Source organism: Bombus vosnesenskii, unplaced genomic scaffold (genome assembly GCF_011952255.1).
Source record: "Bombus vosnesenskii isolate JDL3184/JDL3185 unplaced genomic scaffold, Bvos_JDL3184-5_v1.1 scf7180000015500, whole genome shotgun sequence".
Taxonomy (NCBI): Eukaryota; Metazoa; Arthropoda; class Insecta; order Hymenoptera; family Apidae; genus Bombus; species Bombus vosnesenskii.
Window position 1 is genome coordinate 5,739 of NW_022884023.1, and position 23,047 is coordinate 28,785.

The 23,047-nt window shown below is 36.3% G+C and overlaps 3 protein-coding genes across 3 annotated transcripts; 1 reads left to right on the top strand and 2 right to left on the bottom strand.

Moving 5' to 3' along the window:
* Nucleotides 1-222: 222 nt before the first annotated feature.
* Nucleotides 223-2,202, top strand: LOC117241241 (solute carrier family 22 member 8-like). The gene is made up of 3 exons (XM_033507209.1): nt 223-478; nt 1,212-1,404; nt 1,953-2,202. Exons 2-3 carry the CDS (start codon nt 1,256-1,258, stop codon nt 2,173-2,175), a joined length of 372 nt encoding a protein of 123 aa, XP_033363100.1. The 5' UTR covers nt 223-478; nt 1,212-1,255; the 3' UTR covers nt 2,176-2,202.
* Nucleotides 2,203-6,203: 4,001 nt separating this feature from the next.
* LOC117241240 (carcinine transporter-like) lies at nt 6,204-16,202 on the bottom strand. The gene is given in 10 exon segments (XM_033507208.1): nt 6,204-6,566; nt 7,025-7,200; nt 7,597-7,811; nt 7,877-7,980; nt 8,713-8,818; nt 8,925-9,120; nt 10,076-10,334; nt 10,649-10,844; nt 11,125-11,385; nt 16,004-16,202. Coding segments are annotated over 10 exon segments (1,788 nt in total). The 5' UTR covers nt 16,060-16,202; the 3' UTR covers nt 6,204-6,347.
* Nucleotides 16,203-21,192: 4,990 nt separating this feature from the next.
* On the bottom strand, nt 21,193-22,843 carry LOC117241242 (solute carrier family 22 member 4-like). The gene is made up of 2 exons (XM_033507210.1): nt 22,490-22,843; nt 21,193-22,204 (listed from the first exon to the last, which is right to left on the bottom strand). Exons 1-2 carry the CDS (start codon nt 22,705-22,707, stop codon nt 22,024-22,026), a joined length of 399 nt encoding a protein of 132 aa, XP_033363101.1. The 5' UTR covers nt 22,708-22,843; the 3' UTR covers nt 21,193-22,023.
* Between the last annotated feature and the right edge of the window lie 204 nt (nt 22,844-23,047).

Sequence of the window (23,047 nt, forward strand, 5' to 3'; positions counted from 1 at the left end):
ACCTCTACTATTTTATTACTAAAAATATTACCAAAAGACTACAATTAACTAACCTACGACTCGGGTTTTCAATTCTGATGATATTAGAAAACTACGGAATTTATTACTCGTCCTTTCGTCGTCTTCCTTATTCTCTTCACCTTCTATCGATTTTCTAACCACGCGGTGTTTTTTCATAACTAGCCGCAATCATAAAGCATCCCCCTTTTCTGTTTCAGCTGGAATGAGTATGCGACCACGTTATTCCTCGGCTCAGCAGCACAATCGGCCTTCTTCGTCGGCAGCATTCTTGGAGGCTTAATATTCGGTTACATAGCCGACCATTGTGACAGAATTCCAGCGTTGGTTGCGTGTAACGCGGTTGGTTTCATCGCGTCTGTCGGCACTGCGTTTTGCAACAGCTTCTGGAGCTTCTGTCTGGCGAGATTAGTCGTCGGTACCTCGTTCGATAACTGCTTCAACGTGCTTTTCATTATCGGTGAGTCATCGAGAAAATTATAAGAGAGAAAAAGCTGTTGAGAATAGGAAAACTATAATTTATGACCTAATAATGAGGCACCGGTATCGGTCCCGTTTTACGTAACGATTAACTATTTATGACGTGTTTGAATAAATGTTTATTGCCCTATTTCGGTTTGTTTTTTCTTAAGTCAAATTTTTATTCGAATTTTACGATATCAATTTTAAGATATTTAATGGTAAATGATTTTACTGAAACTTTATATTTTGGAATTATATCTCGTAATTTGAAATTTGTTGTGTAATTGTATATCTAGTTTGGTATTAAAATTACATGTGTCTAGGGATACTTTAAGATATTTTATTTTAAACGACAGGATACTTAATTCTGTATACTTTTCTGGTATGAAATTGTATCTTTCGAGTGACCTATTTCCCTATGGAGAATAATCTTCGGTTATACCACGATTACTGAGGCACTCTCCGTTCGATATTGAGATGAAAGCAGTGTTCCCTTTAAAATTCTTTTTAATTCAAAACGATCTTACATTGTCGATGTTAATGATTTATAAAATCTACAAATAAGTCTGAATATTTGAAATTAGATTGGTAAAAAACGAAGAAAGGACAAACCTAAAGGAAACAAGGAAACCATATTATTATATCAAATGAAGAAACGAAATTGACGAAACATTTGGGAAGATTTCTATAACGATGTAATACAATAACGATATCACGAATTATTCTTTCAGTGATCGAATATGTCGGTCCGAAATATCGAACTCTGGTAGCGAACATGTCGTTTGGACTTTATTTCGCGGCAGCCTCGAGTCTTTTGCCTTGGATCGCATATTGGATCTCAAATTGGAGGATCCTCAGCATGGTCACCGCGTGTCCTATGGTGGTTGCGTTTGTAGGACCATGGATTGTTCCTGAAAGTGCACGGTAGTTTAATTCCAATTTCTTTTTCATTATAAAAATATAATAGAAAGAAATTTCGTAAGTAAATTAGTATACGATAGTATAGTAGACATTTAATCTTACCTCGTCCTTTGGATTATTTTTGTATCTTCGTATCATCGGAAAATTCTTTAAAAATAATCCTCAAAGAAATATAAGAAATTTCTTTTACGTTAAAGTTTCTCTTAAAACATCAAAAGTCCTTTGAGACCGGACCATAAAAATTCCAAAATTATAGCTGAATTAAATTGGGTAATATTTTATCCAGCAATACATACTATCTTGGGATCGGTTATTACATCGATTCCTCTGTCTCGTAAATAAAACATAATAAAACATCTCAAGGTCAACATCTTTCTCTCGATAAGCCATCACATTTTTAGCTGTGCAAAATAAATGATGGATGCGTAACTAGACAGCTCTATTCAAATTTGCACAAAAAGTTTGTCGATACAAAAGGTTGGTGAAAGTGATGATTTTGAAAATTTCTTACTGGCTTTTATAACGTTTGCGTATTTCATATACTTCCGTAGTTGGTACATAACCAGTGGCAGGGTGGACAAAGCGATCGAGATGCTGAAAAACTTCGCTAAAGTGAACGGTAAAGAGGTGAAGCAAGAAGTGTTCGACGAATTTGAGAAAAGTTGCAAGGCGATGAATGAGAAGGATCAATCGCATAATCAATACACTGTCCTACATCTCTTCAAGCTGCCACGACTTGGTCGTATCACTATCATGCTCATCATTTATTGGTAAGTTAACCTTTCCAACATCAATCGAACAAACTACACAGCTAGAACTTTTTACTTGTAAATTCTCAGCAATGATTACAATATTATTTTAGAAAAAACTAAGACACCAGAGAAATTTATAATCATATACGAAAAGATATACAGGGTGGTTGGTAACTGATGGTACAAGCGGAAAGGGGGTGATTCTACGCGAAAAAAGAAGTCGAAGATATAGAATAAAAATTTTTCGTTTGAGGTTTTGTTTTCGAGAAAATCGACTTTGAATTTTCGCTCGGAAAAATTAAAAAAAAATTCTATTCTATATGTCGGGCCTAGCCACGTGTGATGTTACCTCGGAGGTGTCGATACAATAGGACATACGTTGTATTAATAATCAAACTTCAGGCAGAAACTGCCTAGCAACGGCGTTTGGAACCTTCTCGATGCTTCCAAACGGGTATAGAAAACAAATGCAATCGTACAGCGAGAAAAATTCCACGAGGCTGGCATTCGTGTGGTTGCTTTGGAGAGTGATACATCGAGCATTTTCAACAATCGTATTTTGCGCCTAAGATTAGTTTACGTTTAGTGAAGAGTTATCCCGTTGACTGTGGATTCGTTTGAACCCAAAGACATTGTTAATAGTGTTCATTAAACTTATTATTCATACAATTTATTATTCACTAATTTTATCATTCGTTAAACTTATTATTCATTAGACTTATTATTTGTTAAGCTTTGTGATAGTCCTGTATATACGTGTAAATATAATCTCGGCTTTGTGAAACAATGGCTAATTCACGTGAAGAGTTGTTACAAAATTCTAACCATAACCCGACATATATTTTCGACTTCTTTTTTCGCGTACGACACCCGCTTTCCGCTTGTATCACCAGTTACCAACCACCCTGTATGTTACGACCGTTCGCGGAGAGACGCGGTCGCGAGGAAAACGCGTCAGCGAGAGGCGTAAATTCTCGCTACGATTCGTTGAATCGACGCCGCGAAGTAGTCGTTCCCCTGTTTCGGTTAGGATAACAGAGGTGGTTGATAGGAATATGACACAGTATAGTAAGTTATATTTCACCGTTTATTCCACAACTTATAACGAGGATAGTTACACTGGTGCGTATGTACGAGATGAATGAGTGATTGATCTGCGGGTGTGTCTACCCGCTCGAAGGATGTTGACCGTTTGAAGGATGTAAAATCAGTACTGTCTTGGGAGACGATGATGTGTCGGAGGAAAGCTAAGGATGGGTGTGTCTAGCGCGCGGGACCATCGGATTTGTTGGTGCCGATGTTATTTAGGAGAGTGAGGGAATAGGCTTCGTTTCTAATTGGTTAAACGAAGGGTCTCAACCGCCCTCGAGAGAAAGTGGTTAGTGGGAGGACAGTTGCAGCGTACGTGCGAAAAACCAACTGTAGTATCGTGGACGAAAGGCCTAAGAAATATCGGGCGAACTATGAACAATGTCGCGAGAGCCGAGGCGCCGTCGGGCCCATCAATGTGTCATCGGTCTTTTCAAGTGCATAGTTTCGTGGAAAAGACCTACGTGACCCTGGCCACGAGTGCCTGCAGAACACGTGTGCGGTGGGCCTAGGAAAAAGACAACGGAATGCGGCAACGGCCAGAGCGTTAGTCGAAAAGCAGAGAGCGAGTCGAAAAGCAGAGTGCGAGTCGAGCGGAGACAGAGGTTGCGAGTGGCGTTGCCGAGAGAGTGTGGATTGCGCTGTTTTCTGTGCGTTTGGCGTGAATAGTTCAGGTTGAACAACAATCGTCTTTTTCTGTCTGATTAACATCTCTATTGTCCACTCTTTGTAAACACATTATATCACGATATTACACAACTTTCCTTAGTTAAGCCGTGGTAGACAATAGTCTCGAGAAATTCCTCGGAAACAGATGTTTGTTTGAAGGACCTTAGCAGGCAAGTGACTCGGGTTTATGATGGATGCTTAAGGCTATTGAGGGTACGCCGTACGGAAGAGCGGACATCTGGCGTCCGTCTGGCCCGCGGTGTGTGACCTGGGCCAGGCAGAGAGTCGCCCGGCGTAACACTCAGGTTTAAATGTTACTTGAAACAGATCGAAACTCCGTCACGTGTTCAATTAGAAATAGTAAAATTCTGATTCGTGAAGAGACGCGAATATTTCCAATCTCGTTCCTTTCGATCCTCCGACCTGTTTGTCTTAAGCGCACAATCTCCGTTATACCACCTTTAAACAATGATTCTAGCAACTAGAATCATTCGATCGTTAGAATCATTCGCGTACTTATGAGACTAGCCCCTGCTTTCAGTTACCGATTAAAAAGACATACTATTGTTCGTTGCAAGTATCAGCTATCGTTCCTCAAAACTTGAGATTCTTTGAAATATTCCTACGCTAGAGATTCAACTGTACATAATTGTTCAAGGCTACAAGTTAGTTCGATCCTCGTGATACAATGGATAATAATTCGATCGTCTGGAAAATAATTCTGGACGAGAGAATTCTCATTTAACCCTTGACGGTCGATGATTTTGTAAATCACGTACGATATCGTAATCAGGAATGAATTCTTTTATATTTTTAATCTTGAAATTACACAGGGCCAATACATATTAAGCTGAATCGCAAATAAATATTAAGGGAGTCTTAAGGAGTTATAATATCGACATTTCTTATCAATACGATAGTGATATAATAATGTGATATAGTACAGAGTGTTTCGTAACTGATGATTCTTCGTATTTTCGAGAAAATAAATTTTGAATATGTTTCGTGAATGTCGTGTGAACACGAGTTGACAAAGCTTCAGAATTTCATTCTCTCGAACGTCGTACGAAAATCTCTCGTTCTATATTTTCAACAGATCCTTTCACATAGTATTATCCTGTACCACTGGTTATTAACCACATTAACTAACCACTGGTTATCACAGTATCAATTACCAGACACCCTGTATAATACAGAATATTACTTCAAATATCCGTATAATGAAGCATTTCATTTTCTATAATTAATTATAATTAAGTTCGGCTGTTAAGGGTTAATACATTGTAACATAAGTGATCGTTATCGTAGAACTCCTAATTATAGGATGGAGTTAGATTATACGTATAATGATGAACGAGGATCATCGAGCATTAATGTATTTAATTATAGAGATATTTAGCAGTTTATTTTTGTTCGGGGGATTCGTCGATGTGTGTGCAAATAAAAAGTAGAATTGTTTCTTATATTAAGGTTTATGGAAGTTTTATTCGGTGAATCAATCTTATGGACGTGAGTGTATACGCGTATGTATACGTGAGTGATGATTATGAATACTATGAATAGGTTTCTTCAGATTGATTGCGTTGTTATTGGCACAACGACGAACACTGATCGTCATACGATGGCACGATTTGCTTACAATATTCTTTCCTTTCTTTTTTTCTTCTTCCTAAACCATAGAAACAGTCAATTAGAGTTATTTTTTTTAAATGTACGCACAACTCGTTTTAGATAAATAAAAGTCCAGCAGTTGGTGCTGAAGAAATTATAACAATAATTTAAAAAGTCTTCAAGCTTGGATTTTATTAATATTGTACGTTATTTAAAATCGTACAAAAAAATATAACGAATAGATAAATAATCGTTAAAAATACGTGGATAATCGTTCAAAAGATATAAAACTGTTTCTTTTCACAAAGACAAATTATCTAAACGTACTATTTTTTTAAATAAGATTTTGTCCAATATATTCCAGTGAAAAATGTTAAAAACATTAAAGGAATCAAAAATTTAAATCTCCCTAATTTATTATTTACGTAATTAATAAATTACGTAATTATTAATTTACGTAACATTTTCGATATTATTCTACGTAATATCTTTGAATATCAAATTAGCATCAACCGCTGAACGATTCGAACGTGCGTAACGCAAGTGAAAATTAGCATTAAAATTATAAAAGCTCTTAAAAGATAATAATAAAAATTATATAGGAACACGATTTCTAAGCTCGCTCTTTTTATAATTAAGGCTTACAAATTCTTAAACGTAAACGGTAAAAATAAAAATTAATGTAGGAGAATAGAAAAATAATATGTTCCGATTTTTTCTCGTACAAAAATCGTCAGACTGATCCGCTTGTAATATTGTTACTTCTAAAAAAACACGAATCCTCCTTCGTGTTTTTTAATTGAATTATTATTAAAAATCAGATAATTATCGTTCACAGGAGTGATAGTGTTGATGTCCATTGAAGTGTGTCTTATGGTAGCAAGGCAACGACCAGAAATGTTGGTCCCTTCCGAATTCTTTGCCTTGCTTGATAGTCTGAGGAAGATTCTGGCCGACAGTTTCCGGCAGGAACAAAACCAGTGCAGCGCCAAAAAAGGACACCGTGCTGATAATGAGCATTGGAAATCCCTCCCAAATTGCAGCCTAATGAACAAATATTAACTTATATGAGCAAAGGTTAAATACCATGAAAATCTGGTCAAAGTATTTCTCATTTAAAAAGTTTCATTAGAAAGTTTCAACCAATATAGTTTCATATCTTAAGTTATTCCATCATTTTTTATTTTAAATTTCAATTTTTTGATTAAAGATCAGTTAAAGAAAAGCGTTGGTTGCAACTTCCAAAACGGGCTTTCTAGAAAGTGAGAAATATTTTGATCAGATTTTTATAATATTTAACTTCTTCAGGAAACAACTTGTTTTAAGGTAAGAAAAAAACTATTTTACATTTTCATGAGAAAATTTACATGAGAACTTTTTCATAATTTCTAATAGCGCTTATTGTATCTTTTGGAATAAATTAAAGAGAAGTTGAACGTGGATGTACTTAGCGGTGTTTCAAAAATGTTGTAACAACAATAGTAGTATAAATATTTATTTACCGAGTCAGTGATATATGGCGCCAAAGAGTGTGCAACTATTCCGAAAATATGAATGAAAGATACGCCCTGCGATCTGACTGGCGTGGGCAGAAGTTCTGCTGCATACTGAAGACCAACATTGGCTGCCATGTTCAGACAGAGTCGCGACAATATTGACATTACTAATTTCGCGAGCACTGGGGAATAAATTAAAAAATACAAAATTAATCCTGGGTACACAATACTTGATTGTAAGTTTAATTAAAAATATAGTCCGATCGAAGCTTAATCAAAATCAAATTAAAATTTCACACAAAACTTTAAACTTCTATAAATCTCCAAATTCTAGAAAACCAACATATAGAAAATTATTGCTTCTAAAATGTGCATACCTCTTTCAATTTCGCCACTAAATTAATTCCTAATAATTCCTAAATTCTAGTTCCATCAAAATAATTATTTTCCAAGATTAATACCTTCGAAGTTGCCAAAATTCTTTTACATTCATCATCAACTTAATTTCAGATTTTTCTCAATAATACGTCATTATAATCGTTTTAATTTTACTTTAATAAACAGATCGATATATTTACTGGAATGCAGCATAAGTTCAGCGATACTGAGTGCACAGGTCATTGCCATCGTGAGAAATCCGCAGAGTCCACGACCCCATCGGTCGAGCAACAGGGCGAGTAATAACCCAGCTGGAAGTTCTGTGGCACAGGCGATCGAGAACGACACGAACACCGAGCTCTGGATAAGTTTCAATGAATACACGTGACCGTCGAACGAGATCAGGGTGAAACACCTACAAGATTGTATCGGTTATTTATGAAGGTTTTCTCGCAACATGAACTCGTATCTTATACTTGCCAGAATGCAACTAGAAGAATAGTGTTTCTCGCCAACCGTGGCGTTTTGAACAGATCGAGCAGCGTCGCTGATTCTTGAATTTTGTCCGGTGCCTCCATGTTACTCTGCAAGAATTTATTTCGAGAATAATTAACGAAAGATATAATACGAGTCGTGCCTTTAGCCCTTACACAGTTCAAAATTCATAACACACTGAAAAGAAATTTTATTTTCATTTTATTCGTCATTAATAGATAGCACGAACAGTGGCACTTTGCATTCTGTTTTATGGAATTAGTCGGCATGGCTTTTGATATCGAGATTTATTAATATAATGGGTGGTTGGTTGATTAAATACTTTTCTGATCCGAAATACAGTCGGGAACAAAACTAAGTGGATTAGTGGAGAAAATGTAAAAATTCATTTCAATCATTTGCTGAACTATCTGCATATTATTAGAAGGAAATATAATAAATAAAACTCAAGTATATGAGGCTGATACTAATTTGATTATACTTTCTTCACATCTATTTCCATTAACTATAGCAGCTTATTTTTATCCCCGATTGTACTTGTAAATTGTAAATATTTTATAATTTCTATATAAATTCCCAGATTTACTTCAAATTTTGTACGAGATCGATATAATACCACAATGGAATCGCGACAGTCAAGTTTCATTTCATATTTCATTTTTCATCGCGTTTCATTTTTAAAACCTGTCTATGCATGTTAAAATACATTCGCGAGTCTGTGTGTTTTCGACGTGAATCAAATATATCTGTCAGCACAGATTCAAGTACTGTACCGTATGATTTCGCGTAAGCTTTCTAGAATTCTATTTGATCGAACTTACGACGAATATATCGCAAATACGCGAGTCTGGATTTCTGCGATTGATCCTAGCTGTTCTCCGTAGTTTCTCAACAACCTTGTCCATCATTCCGTTGGAAACGTACCAGCTTGAACAGAGCAAATACGAGTGATATGGATCGATAAGTAAATTTGCATAAATCTCAAAGCGCAAGTTGAGAATTCGAATAATCGAACGATTAGGAGTTTACTTACCGGGCGCTCTCGGGAAGAATCCACGGTGTGATAGCGACAGATAACAGCGGTGGTATGGCAGTAACGTAAGTAAAATATCTCCAGTTCGCGATATAATAGGCTATCCATGGTAAAATTGTACTGGCCACTGCGAAGTATACGCCAAAGGCGATATTCACGACCAACGTCCGTTTCGAAACAGCCATATATTCGAGCACTGCGGGATAATTGATCGTCGATGACTCTCGGAATAACTGATTATTATATCAAGATACTTAACGACGATTATTCTTTATGTTGCAGTAATAGAACATGGAAGATCTATCGAGTGAAACCGGTTATTATTAATATGGAGCAATTGATGACGAGCCGAATGAACGATACCATCAACATAATTGTAGGATAATTGTAAGATTATAAATATAATTCCGATTTTAAATTAATCCGTTTACTCTGCAAACGTGAATGTTCCGAGTTTGAGCTGGTCCGTATAACAAAAAGCGCTACATAATGCACGTGTTTTGCTTCTAACGTATTTAAACGAATTACGTGTTGAAAATTTTGTGATAATTTTCATTTCGAACGAATATACAGAGTGGTTGGTAACTGGTGGTACAAGCGGAAAGGGGGTGATTCTACGCGAAAAAAGAAGTCGAAAATATAGAATAAAAATTTTTCGTTCGAGACTTTGTTTTCGAGAAACTCGACTTTGAATTTTCGCTCGATACGCGTGCACTTTATCGCGTCTCGTTATAACGGATCTCACTGTAGATCGTTGTCTCGATGGAAGAATTAAAAAAGAAAATTTGTATTCTATATTTTCGACTTCTTTCCGCTTGTACCACCAGTTACCAACCACCTTGTACAACTCGATTTAAGAATATCATCGACGACATGAAAATCGATGAAACGATCTTTAACAATAACAAAATCAATATATTCATCTCTGGTGGTGGCAAAAGCTCTTGAATCAAGAACTCGAACCGTATAGTTCAATCGAGTACAGCAACGTCAAAATTATCTTCGAGGAACAATTCATCAAAAATTTCTCACGCAACATCATCTTTCACGTAATAGAAACATTGACTTCATACTAACGTTATCTCTCGCGTGACTGAAACATTGGCTTATCGGTCGAACCTCTCGCACTTTCTACTTCGTAGAAGGCTTACCGATAATCAGAGGAATGTTGATACAGTTATCGAACGCCAGTCCAGTGAGAAACCTACAGACGGCGAATGACCAAAAACTATTTGCGCTGGCAGTGAAAATGGAGGCAAAAAGGGCGATACCATTGCAGAACATTAAAGCTGGGATACGACCCTTGTGATCGGCGATCCAACCGACTAGAAAACCACCGATGATGGATCCGCAGAAGAAGATGGCCTGCGCCGTTGATACGAGGTATTCTTGGTCGCATACCCAATCTAGCTAATCACCAAGGTTAAGAGTTAGTCAGCGAAAAACCAGATTCATATTTTTCAGAATATAATTTTAATCCTGCTGCGGTCTTCGATTCTGCTCGCAGTTCGATGAATGAAAGAGTTCTTTATGCTCTGAAAAAAACGTTCGCGTAAAATCGGAACGAGGAATTATCCGTACTAACAATTATCGTCTTATACTTTCTTTAAACTTAAGAAATTTACTATAACAAGGTTAGAGTAGATCGGAAATGACCCAAAGAACGCAGCAGAAGTGTAAGAATTTCGAAGCATGCGATTCAGACAACGATGTGAATACTTCACCTCAGTTCCTATACTAGGATATGGAATCTGCGTAAAATTATACTCTCATTAAGTACATTTTATCGTTTTGTTTGTTTGGAAGCCCGATGAGCTCAGGCTCTTATCGCTCTTCAACAGCTCTGTGAAGTTTACGTCCTTCCGTTGACATTGTTCGTAATAAGGATAAACGTTCGTCACTGGAATCGCTATCTTAATCCTAAACACCCCATACGATAGATGATTGATCATTTTAATTATTAAAATAAGAACCAAAGTCCAAACAGAGTAATCCAAAAATATCTTGTATCTTATCGTGAAATTTTTCTACAATATTTTCTAATAATTTTCGAAATGTTCGAAAATTCGAGAAATTCCAGAAATCACAATATTTTAAAGTCACTTTCTACGAACAATCAAAAATATCGTTCAAAGTTTAAAGGAGCTTTCGTTGCTACGTATATCTCCTTTTCTTTCTTTCCTTCATTATACATACTTACCTCTCTTCTTCGGTGAAATTCGAGTTTACTAATTCGTCTATCCTGCACCAGTGTTCCGTGGGAATAATCGTAATGAAAAATTGCGAGAAATACAGAAACGCGTACGTCGCGCCATAAGGTAGTAACGACAATAACAACAGCCATTGATATCTCCCGTAGTCACCGACATACGGCAGAACATCATCGAAACTTTCCAATCTTGGTCTCAATCGAGTCGCTTCAGTGGGCAATATAGAGTTACTCTTCTCGTCCTTCATTTCGCTGAAACAGAATCCATCCTTGATTTCCAGGCGTAGCAGTATAAAAGTCGTATAACAAAGTTTTCAGTCTTCTAGTCTTTGAAATAAATGTCATTCGGCAGTTCCTTTGATGTTTCACATACTGTGATTCCAATTACAATGCTCCTTTCCTCTCCCACAAACAGGAAATTATTTTCTGACAGAACGCAGGAACAATCTTACCCGTCATTCACGTTTTCCCCTTCCATAGTTCGAGCAGCAAAGTCTCAATTATGATTTTAGATTTTGAAAGGCAACGGAGATGAAAGAGGAGACCCGATATGCTGATCGAAAGACGTTCGGAAATGAACTGAAAGAACGAGCGAAGTCCGGCAACTGTTCGCTTTGTTTTCGATTCGGTTAAACGTTAAATTAAGTGTAAGTGTTTGCTCGAGTGCCGGCCAATTACTGTGCCGGGAGTCAAGTGAATCGTGACACGCGACTCGTTCAAATTGAATTGCATACGAACCACGCTCGCGAGATCATCTTTAAAAAGGGCGGATTCGGTATACGCGGCGATGTCAACGTGATATCTACATGTCTGAGGAAAGTTTCGACGAAAGAAATAGCCTCGAGTACTGGTTAATGGTGTTCGAGTTATCGTTTGGATATCGATATTATAGATTTGCAAATGAGATAGAAGAACCGAAGGAAAGTTTGTTGACTCTGTCATATTTAATTAAATGCAGGAGAAAAATTGAATGGAATAATTTTCTGATTAATATTGTTTGTTTATTACTCGTAATCCTCTTACCCGGCGACTTAAGGGTGACTTCCGGTTACAGTGCTTAACTAAACTAAGTTTTCGATCAATATATTGAACTCTATTGGAAAATAACCGAGAAAATTTTAAGCCATCGAAGGCTAAGAATAAATGAAATAATTGAAGGTTTTTCAAACCTGTTTTAACACTAATATCAGGGATATAAGAAGATGGTACTTCTGATGTATCAACGCAATTATTTGATTATTTACCATTCGTTAAAACAGACGGTCTTAGGGACTGAGGTGGTTAATTAGATATTGAAAAATTAAAAGAACGATTTCCAAGTTAAAAGTAAAATAATATATCGATCTTTCGCAAAATTTTTATATCAAATTGTTCATTTTCGTATCAGATAGAGCAAAAGGTTAAACTGATATGTTTACTTGAAAATGGATTCAGGGAAATTAATCATTTGCCAATTAAATTTAAGCGAATACGTGAAACAATATTATCATATAGAATAAACACGGAAACGAAACAGCTGACAGAAAAACCATCGATTTCGAGACATCGATTAGAATGACTAGTGTCATTGTCAGGAGCGAGAAAGTGGTCGAGTGCTCGAAATAACTGACCTGTTTGGAAAATACGACAACGAGAAACGTTCGTGTCTACGAGCCATCGTGTCTACATAATAAATACTTGCGTGTGTACGTCTACACAAATGGCGGCATTTTTAAAATCAAAAATAGAGTATATTACCCTTGATCGTCCAAACGAAACAATTGTTTATAATTACAAGACATTTGATACAGGACTTTGAGAAATCAATATGCTACAATTTGTTGGAAACATTTAGCTTGCACATAAATCACATATGAGCCAAACTCACGCGACTGATAACGTTACATTGCACTGAAACTGAGGACTCGATCGATTCTCAAAATTCCAAATACAATCTTTTAAATTAATTTTCACTCATTATCAAGAATCCAATCAAAATTTCTTTTTCCTAATTTATTAGTAACATTCTTAGGTAGAATTAATAATTATCGCTTCTCTTTTATAAACGATTATCAAAGCGAAAAATTAAATTCAGTCTATAGAAGAAAATGAATACAGAAGTTGAAACCCTTATCTGTCACCAAACGATTCTTCTATGTCTAATTAACGATAGTCTCACGACGTCAAAGTGAAACTCCAAACTGATCGTTTCTCGTTGCTCTTTGTTCAAAATATCGATCACGATTAATCAGGCACTACCAACCACATCTACTAATATCACTGTCAGATCGATTAACAGCAAGTTATGAAATTAGTAATTAAGGGCACCCTCGATCAAACCATTTTTCTCTCTCAACGTCACACTAAATCATGTCAAATGTATCTTTCCGTTCCAAATGTCGTCGACTAACTTCCAACGAACAAAATGTCTCAATACACTAAGTTCGATACCTTCGTGTTCTTTGTGGAGATAACCGAAGAATTTTTCCGTTATTGTAGCATTTTCGTTGCTGCTTCTTAATTTAAAAGTAAAGAAATAAAATTAATTTGAAAAAGCAATTAAAGTAATTTACGTGGGTTTCTTTGAAGACGGCGGAAAATCGATGATAAAACGAAATAGAAATAGAAATAAAATAAAATAAAATCTGCGATTAAACGAATAATTAATACATGTTATTTTGAAAAGGAAATTGGCGATAAAATAGGCGAAAAACAGTTTCTATTAAAAAGGTTATACGAATAATCAACGCAGTTTGCTTCGAAGCAAAATTAGAATTGGCAATCGAGCGAATGATTGACGATTTATTTGGAAAAGTTAGCGGAATCAATGACTAAACAAGCGAGATTTCGTTAAACACACGATTTCCTTCGTAAAGAAAGAAAAAGTAGATTTGTTGATTACACGAATAATCGCTGCAGTTTATCTCAAAGAAGAAATAGCGCGGATGGTCAAACAGGCGAGAAACAAGGTTTCTCCGGGAAAAGAAAATAAAATAGCTGATCGAGTAAATAGTAAATACAATTTACCTTGAGAAAGAAGCAGACTCGAGCGATCAACACTGTTTCCCTCGAAGAAACGCTAAAATTAATGGTCAAACAATCAAAGTAAGTAATTTTTCTCGAGGATAAAGTAGGATCAGTAGTTAAATCAACAAGATTGGTACAGCTTCCCTTCAAGAGACACTATGATCAATATTTATACAGGCAGTCACGGAATCTCCCTTTCGACTGATCCAATCATTGAGTGAAACGATTGTATTCGATGAAATTTTCCTCGAAGATGAAGCAGAGTCGCAGATCCTTACGTAAACGACCGATCAAGTTTCCACGGCAATAAACCTAAATTCCCTGGCTAATTGAAAATATAAAGGAGACACGACCACATTTCCATTTAAAGAAATGCAATTGTTAGTTAAACAACGATAGGATTTTCTTATTCGAAAAGAGAAGAGAAAAATGTCCGATGTTCACGAAGTCTTGTACAAATATGAAGGGGAAACCGGCTCGCGTATCGCTGATATAGAAGCTTGCTTAGCGAAGACGAACACGATACTCGGTGACACGTGTTTGCCAATAAAAAAGGAGAGAATCGAAGAGAAACGGAACCGAAGGAAGAAACGTTGATTGACAGTGGAACCGGCGAAACTAAAAATAGTTTGGAAAACACGATTTTCCGATCGCGAACATCGAGGACCACGTGCTCGCGTTGCCATTGATCGAACTCCATTTAGGTTTGCGGCAAATCGTCGCAACAATCGTCGACGTTGGTAGAACAGAGACACAGAGTTCTTCTGTCTCACAAAAAGCAAGGTGCATACATATGTATTTCCTTGTTTCTCCAAAGCATAGTGGCGCCACGCCGGAAACCGGTTGTCCGAAGCCAGCCATACTTTTCAATGGTGTTGAAATGAATTGTATTGTCGTCTTGTCGCGTACTAAAATTGCGATATATGGACGGTGTTAAAAATTGACGTTGAAACACAACTGATTTTTGCAATTTAAATAACGGATGTATTGAAACGAATTCAGTGGATTTTTCAGGTAAATTTGTCGTTTGTTTTACCGGGTTTGATCTTGGATCGACTTTAGTATATTTTTCATATTTAATTGAAATGGGGAATTGCGTTATGTTATTTGTTGATACTCTGTAGGTTAGAAATGTTAGCATCGTTATTTTAGAATTAATATTTACAAAAGGCATAAATGTAATTGAATTCTAAAGAGGATTAATTAAGAATGCTCAAGCTTTTTGTGAGATTGGTTTTTTCTTGCAAGCTACCTCTATAAATTAGACCTCTCCTGAAGGGACACGTAGTTTCGTCAACCGGTTTCTTCTAACAAGATTCGTAGAATTTGCTTTTTGCGAAGGGACTGATTTATGAATATTGTTTCTTCTGAAAAGACTGCTTTGTTACCATAAAAAATCAAGGACAGGTTTTCGTAGTTTATATTCACCGAAATATTCACACACACAATAATTTCGAACAGTACGATTAACAAATTACTAAATATGTCTGTACAAATTTCACCTTACGCTCGAAGATACAAGCAAAGCGAAAATTAAATTTCCAAAATCAAATATCAAGAACAGTAAATAACTATATGCAGAATATTCTTCTAGCGAAAGACAGACAGTCTCTACTCACTATGTACATACGAAGAGAAAGATACACACTACATTCCAAACACATGTCCAAACACAGGAATGACCTCGTAACTTACATAACACCACAACTGAAGAAATTACACCATATAACATTGAATGTGACGGATGTAATATGGCACATCAATTATCGAACAAAAAGTTTCATAAAATTCAAATTAAAAGAAATATGGGATCGCGAAACACACAACGGGTGTGCATAAGTTATGTACGTAACTTCCAACTTACACACATGCAATAGGTTTAACCGTTACTGGCGTTGATAATAACAGAAGCACAGTCATGGATCCGTTACCATGTCTAGCGTTGTTTCAACGAGTTTCATTCCCACTTGATTTAGTGTCGCTCCTAACCGCTGGTTCACGCAACAGAGAAGGATAAAATGAACCACGACAGATATACAATTACATACTTACGTACTATATGGTTCAAAGTCTATAAATAATATTGTAGACGGTATAATTAGAGGCCTTCTGTACTATTTCCGCACGCAGTAACGTCCTAAACGTATACACGGAAAACTTTAAATCGTAGCACAATTGAAGCCAGAAGAAATTTTAAAGTGAGCTAAAAAATGAAAAACAAGCCGAAGATTCAAGAATAACAGAATTACACTGGAAACTCTATTTGGTGGGGGGAGGGAGGGGGGCGCGTTTGAAAATCGATCGCGTATTACGCGGTAGGTAGTAGCTGACTGATATGATTGGAGTAATAAATGTCATTACGGATTATTTGATATCACTGTAACTTTTTGAATAAAATTCAATGTCAAGATTTATTCATTATCGATACTTATCTTGTTTACAGTAGATTGCAGAATCGAGATATTCTGTTCGTAATTTTTTATGAAAATGTTCTTCGCTTTGATGAAGAATTATTAATACTCTTTTTTCGAAAACGATACTTATCGTACCGTCTAATACTCAAAGATCAAAGCCTATCACAGTTTTCTGTTCCATCTTTTTTAAATGCTTAAAATATTAAACCTAAATTTAATATTTTTTATCATTTTATTAACACGAAATCTGTTATTAATTATTTACTGTAATATTGTACAAATATTTCAGTCTTCATTTTGCCATACTAATACATAATGATCGTGATCTATCTTGATCATCTATCTTTTCCAAACTGATAATGTATTCCTTCATGGAATTTACCAGTTTCACTTCCTTATTGTTCATTTATCACCTAGTATCGGTAACAGATTATGTTATACGTGTTTCGTCGGCAAAACAAACAGAACTAAAGGATCTAGGAATCGCTCAGTAAGTAACAATGCGATTATGGCTGATTTCAGACAATCTGCGGCATTAAATTTTCTCACGTTGTCTCGTAACGATCGTGATTTTCCTTCTGATCCTTCAGATTAAACGTCCTTGAACATCGTTAACTAAATCATGAATTTATAACGAACCCCATTTTTCATAATTTTTTAACAAGATTCCAAAAGATATGAAAAGTAGACAAAACGGAGAGTTTATCTGAACATTTATCGAATAAATCGAAATTTTATTGCACGTATTTAAATATTTAAATAATCTATCATTCGAGTGTGTAATTTGTAATTATAAAATTTTATAATTCGTAAACTCGTAGAAGGCAATTAAAAACTCATGAATACACAAGTGTGTGTCACTTCATGTATGTACTTGTTGTATCGGGTATTTATGACATTCAAATAATAATATCTACATTTAGCTTTCGAAAATTAACTTGCTAATACGAAGCGTATTAATCTTCATATTTTATAATAAACTTAATTATTTCGTTAGCAATGAAACATGTGCGTCTCGCAGAAATGTAAAAAATCGTAGACAAATATAATGTTCCTAGTTTTACTTAACTTCTTAATTTTATTTACAATGATTATTGTAACGAAGTGTCTTCAAGTGGCAATAACTCAAATTTAATCGTAATTTTTACAAACGCATAATCAAACTCGAATTTTATTCTTTAAGATATAGTTCATTCGAGTAACTCTGAAACGTAATTAATTAAAGCTTAGAAACGAAAGATTAAAAACATTTAATCCCCAATGGTGTATCTATTCCACTCTATATTAATATTAAAAAAACATACAAGTCGGCGTCAAAAGATGTCAATATTTACAATCATAAAAATCGCCACGTTAAATCATCTTTTCATCTACTAATCCCACTCATAACAGCACACTCACCAAACAAACTATCAATGATCGCAAACGAGTCACAATGCCTTTCACATTTTACGTAAGCAAAAAAAGAATACAACGATCGTGATAGAAACTTTACAAGTGTCCCATTTACATATGTGCGTGTCTGTGTCAAGACTGCAATCAGTAAGATTAATCTCGTCTGTCGTCGACAACATGCTTCTCCGCAACCTTACTAGTTGGCACCGAATAATGGTACAATCGTCTTGTAACATGTATGACTGATAACTCGTCACGCTAGAGGGGCATATTCATTACTCGTCGCTTCAGATTGCATCACGTTAATATTAATTAGCGACAGAAACTACGATAAAGGTCGCGAACTCTCGTATGTTGAACCTTAACATTGGGGCAGGGAACGATATTTATGGAGTAGAGATGATATAGCACTGCACGTACGTAGCTGTGCGCATAGCATCGGATTCCACTGACTGTTAAGGGAATTAAAATGAGAAGAGAGAAGAATTTTCCATAACGATGCTACTAAACGGTATCGAGAAGAATCATTTCGTCGATGGTCTACAATAAAAGATTATAATGCGTACTTGAGGCGGATAAGTCTCCTACGTGAAAATTACATTGAAGAAGAAGAAGAGAAAGAGAGCGATATAGATCCATGCGTTCCTTCAAGAAAAAAGAAGAAAAAACCGACTAGATGAAGTAAGTAGTTCGCAAAAATATAACGTATCGTACCTTCGTGACTTTCCATACGAAAGTCGTATTCAGCTCTCCGCGGCTCACCGAATTAAAAAAAAAAATCGTGTTTGTAAGTGTACTTTAGATACCGAAAAAAACAAGTTTTAAAAATCATGTAACAAGCACATTTTTAAATCTGAGACGTTATCCTCTTTTGTTCTCCCGCCCCTGCCTTTTCTACGCCCGTTGAGATCGAATTCTCGCGATATTTTGCAATTCGTAGCTGCCTCTTTGGCACGAACAATTAATGTCACGTTTTTAGAGGATTAGACGCTGAAACTATTAAAAGAGTTGCTCGTCAGAATATTCCTTTTAATCTGTGACGGATGAAAAGAGAGAGAGAGTGCGTTTCGTCCTGGGACTACCGGTGGACTCGTCAGTAAGGCTATGCCCGGTAGTCCCTGCCTTAGACGTAGATGGAGTCTCGCTAGGTGCGGTATTTATATCAATCGCTCGTATATTCGACCGCTAGCGAGTTAGACAGACAGACTCGTTGTCGTCGTAGTCCTCTAGTTTTGGCGGTTGGTACCCGCGGATCGCCCGGGAGGTGTTGCACCGCGTTGATGCCTCGACCTGTCGGCGTCCTGTTGATACCGATCCGCCACAAATCTTTCACACGATGTAAACTTCCGTGGTAATCGACTTTGAAGTTTATTATCTCGTAATCTTTTCATCGAATTTTAATCCTTTTAGGCTTAAATCTGCCGAGTTTCTGAGCACTGCGTACACATGCAAGCAAAATTTCTCTGAGAAGCGGAAAACTTCGAAATTTTTGTATTTATCTATAACGGCATTGTTTTGCATTTGTATTTGTATTTATCTAAATTTCAAGAATGTCTGAAAGTTGCGAAAATTAAGACATCGATATTTTCTTGGTGGCTTGTGGTAGCTGGTATGGCAAAGTAAGTGTACGAAATTTCTGGGATCTATGGGAAAATTCTCGTTTAGCAGTTACGCGTAGGAAAACTTTCAGAAGCAATCGTAATTAATAAATTGACAGTGGAAGAAGTAATTGGCCGATCGCGAATGGTTTTTCCACGCTTATTATAGCTTTAAATCGCGTTACATCTACAATTAGTCTTGAATTGTACCTCCGTAAAAACAAAAACATGTTTCTCCACTGTAACAGCACGAACGACTCCCACGCATACGTCGAATACTCGCTGCGATTCGAATTCCAGGTATTTGTAGCTCGACGATATTTCTCGAAACACCCTGAAATTGGAATATTCTTCGCGCATTTCTAAGATTCTCCAAGAAGAGATTTCAAGCACTTCTAGGGAGAAATTTCTTGGAAGATTATCTCTGTGCTCTTTATGAACATAACGTGAACTTGGCATTATAATATACAGCATGTTGAATGCTGAAATTATCGATTTTATATACAGATTGTTACGACCGTTCGCGGAGAGACGTTATTGGAATAAACTGTGATTTATAACTTGTTATATCGGTGTCTTATTCAATTCAATAACGCACACAAATACAAAGGAAGGGTATTGCAGATTTATGGAGATTATGGAGAAAGATATTAAATTTGTCAATAAATGCTTTGTTACAGTTGGTACGACCGTTCGCGGAGAGATGCGGTCGCGAGGACGCGCTAGCGAGAGGCGTAAATTCTCGCGACGACTATGTTAATCGACGCCGCGAAATAGTCGTTCCCCTGTTTCGGTTAAGACAACAGAGGTGGTTTAATGAATGTAACACTGTATTAACAGGTTAACATAGAATGATATATTTTACAATAATATGATGAATATGTTACAGAAATTTGACTCGACTTTACGATATCTCTAGATAAATTCGTTTGCTCGTCAGATTTATCGAAGTGTCACGTTTGACTCGTCAGAAGGAACTGATCCGCTTCGATTATTCCTTTGTCTCATTTGGAAGATGACCCCCACTATGCTCGGGTCACGCCACCGCTCGCGCCTATGATCACGTATGCCTCTTCTTGCGTGAAAAACGTAACGGTCAAAAATCGACGTTTCTAGAGCTCGCTGCTTGGCAACAACTATGCTCTCGTCGATCCATTGTATATGATCCGACGGGCAGATAGGGCGGTCTGCCTGCGACACTGTAGGGCCGCGAGCGACGGTTAGAAAATACAGCCTGTGGTAAGCCTCGTGGCGTAACACAGATTTTACGTTAATTTTATTCGAAAGATTTAGATCAAATTTTTCCTTCGAAGAAGATTTTTCTGTCTTCAAAAGCGATTTTCCATCATTAATCGAAATATCATTTTTGCAATGGCTTGCTAGTGGGATTACGTGTTAAAACGTTCAGCTTTAAAGAGGATTATCTCCATCTCAGCGAGACTAGGCTCTCTAAAAATTGATGAATCCTGTACAGACAATATCTATAGTAAGCAACGCGTCGTCAAAACTTCAAAATATTATTACCCCGCTTTTACGTCGTAGATGTCGACAAAAATATTAATGAGATTTCCTAAGATAATCTCATACTTATTTGTATCGTTAATTCAATCGATTAAGGAACAAGTGGTGAAGAACTATTAGCAGAATCCAGGGAAGGTTTTACTGGCAAGTTTTATTACAAAACATCTAAGAACGATTTACATCATAATAAAAATAATCGCGCTATCTCGTCGCGTGACATGCGCACGAGGCCTCTGCGATTGCTAATCGATCTACAAATACTTACACGTACATATGTACAAAACTCGTGGCCATACACCACGTTGTCCATATTATTTTCATCTCGTTAATATATTTTGTATATTTATGATGTTATTATTTTACTAGTATAACGATTATTGCACTATATTCTATAAGATGGAGCTTGTGTACGAACAATTTCAGGAACTTTTATAACAAAGGAAAGTACTAATTTTTAACATTAACTACCCACGACAATTTACGACAATTACTTTAACCTACGTTCTTACTCTAATTTTTATTCGCTCGCCTAATGATTGAATTTTTAATCAATCATTGTTGATGAAAAATTGCGATGATAATTGCATTGCGGATCTTTATGCAAATGCATATTTTCGTGGATACAATAATACAATTGAAAGATTTGATACAATCGAAAGGACTTGGGCAAAAGTATGTTTCTATCCATTAAATATCATCGATAGTGCTGTACTTTTGGATATTTTACAAAATTTTGCGTCATACGCATTCTATAAATTTTCGTATCTTCGAATCACCCATAATTGCATAAAAATCCGCTGTTTTGTGATCATGAATATTAATGACGGTGGAATTTAAGATTCCTGGATTCAATAACTTGTCTTACTCTAATACATGTATTGCACGTTTTTGGAAGACTAAAGATTCTTTGCTCGAGATCAACGCGACAAATATTGTACTTCGTGGTGAACGTTTCGCTACAGCCTTTCGACCTCTGTGATCGAGTTTTCGCTTTTCCTCGATTTTATACTCGATCTCCGTAGCATGCTACTCCTTAAAGGTTCGCCGCGAAGCGACGCTCTCATCGAATTCCTCGCACTGCATCTAGAAAATGATCGGAACATGGCGACCGGTGGTGTCTCCTCGTCCTCGCGTTTCCTGTCAAAACATTGCGTTTAAAAATATTGAATCCAATAGCTTAAAGATTTGAATAACTTCCCAACTCGATCCTTCTCTTCTGTTCAAAAGATTTAAAAAGCATTTGAAGTAAGAAGATAGTCCAGTTTTCTTTTGAGAGATTTAACAGATTTTAAGAAGAAAGTAATACGAAAGCATACGAAGATGTAGATCTAACAGAATGCTTGAGAATCTTGAACTTCGAGCTTGAAGATCTGTGAATATCTTTGAAAAAAGGAGACCGAAAGTTCCTTTATGTGATTTTACCTTCCGATACAAGGTACATCCCACATCTTCTGATCTTTTCCAAAATCTTCGCTGTCCTGCAGCGTCTGCGGAAGATCCTTATTCAATGTTTCCGGCAAAAAGAGAGTCAGAAGACCGCCCATAATTCCGAGTGTGCCCAGCACAAGAAGAGGTAGGAACGAGGACACAACATTGAGATAGACTACGAAGGGTGCGAGGATACTAGCAACGTATCCCATTATATGTATCAAAGCTACACCCTGAGCTCTAACCACAGTTGGTAATACTTCAGCCGCATATTGGAGACCGATATTGTATGAAATGTTTATCCAAAATCTACCGAGAATTGCCAGAGAAGCTGTATATATACCTGAAAAAAAATTTTAGCATTAGTTTTTAATTCTAATTTTTCATGAAATAATTTTAGAAAATTTTAAGGAATAAAAAAGGAAGAAATTATTTTATCTGTCTGTAATTTGTCTGGTTGTCTGCAATAGTTGATACAAGCATTTGCTAAGCTTAATATAAGCGTGCTTAGCTCTAAGCTAAGCACAAGCAATAAGCTTCTTATCTATAAAA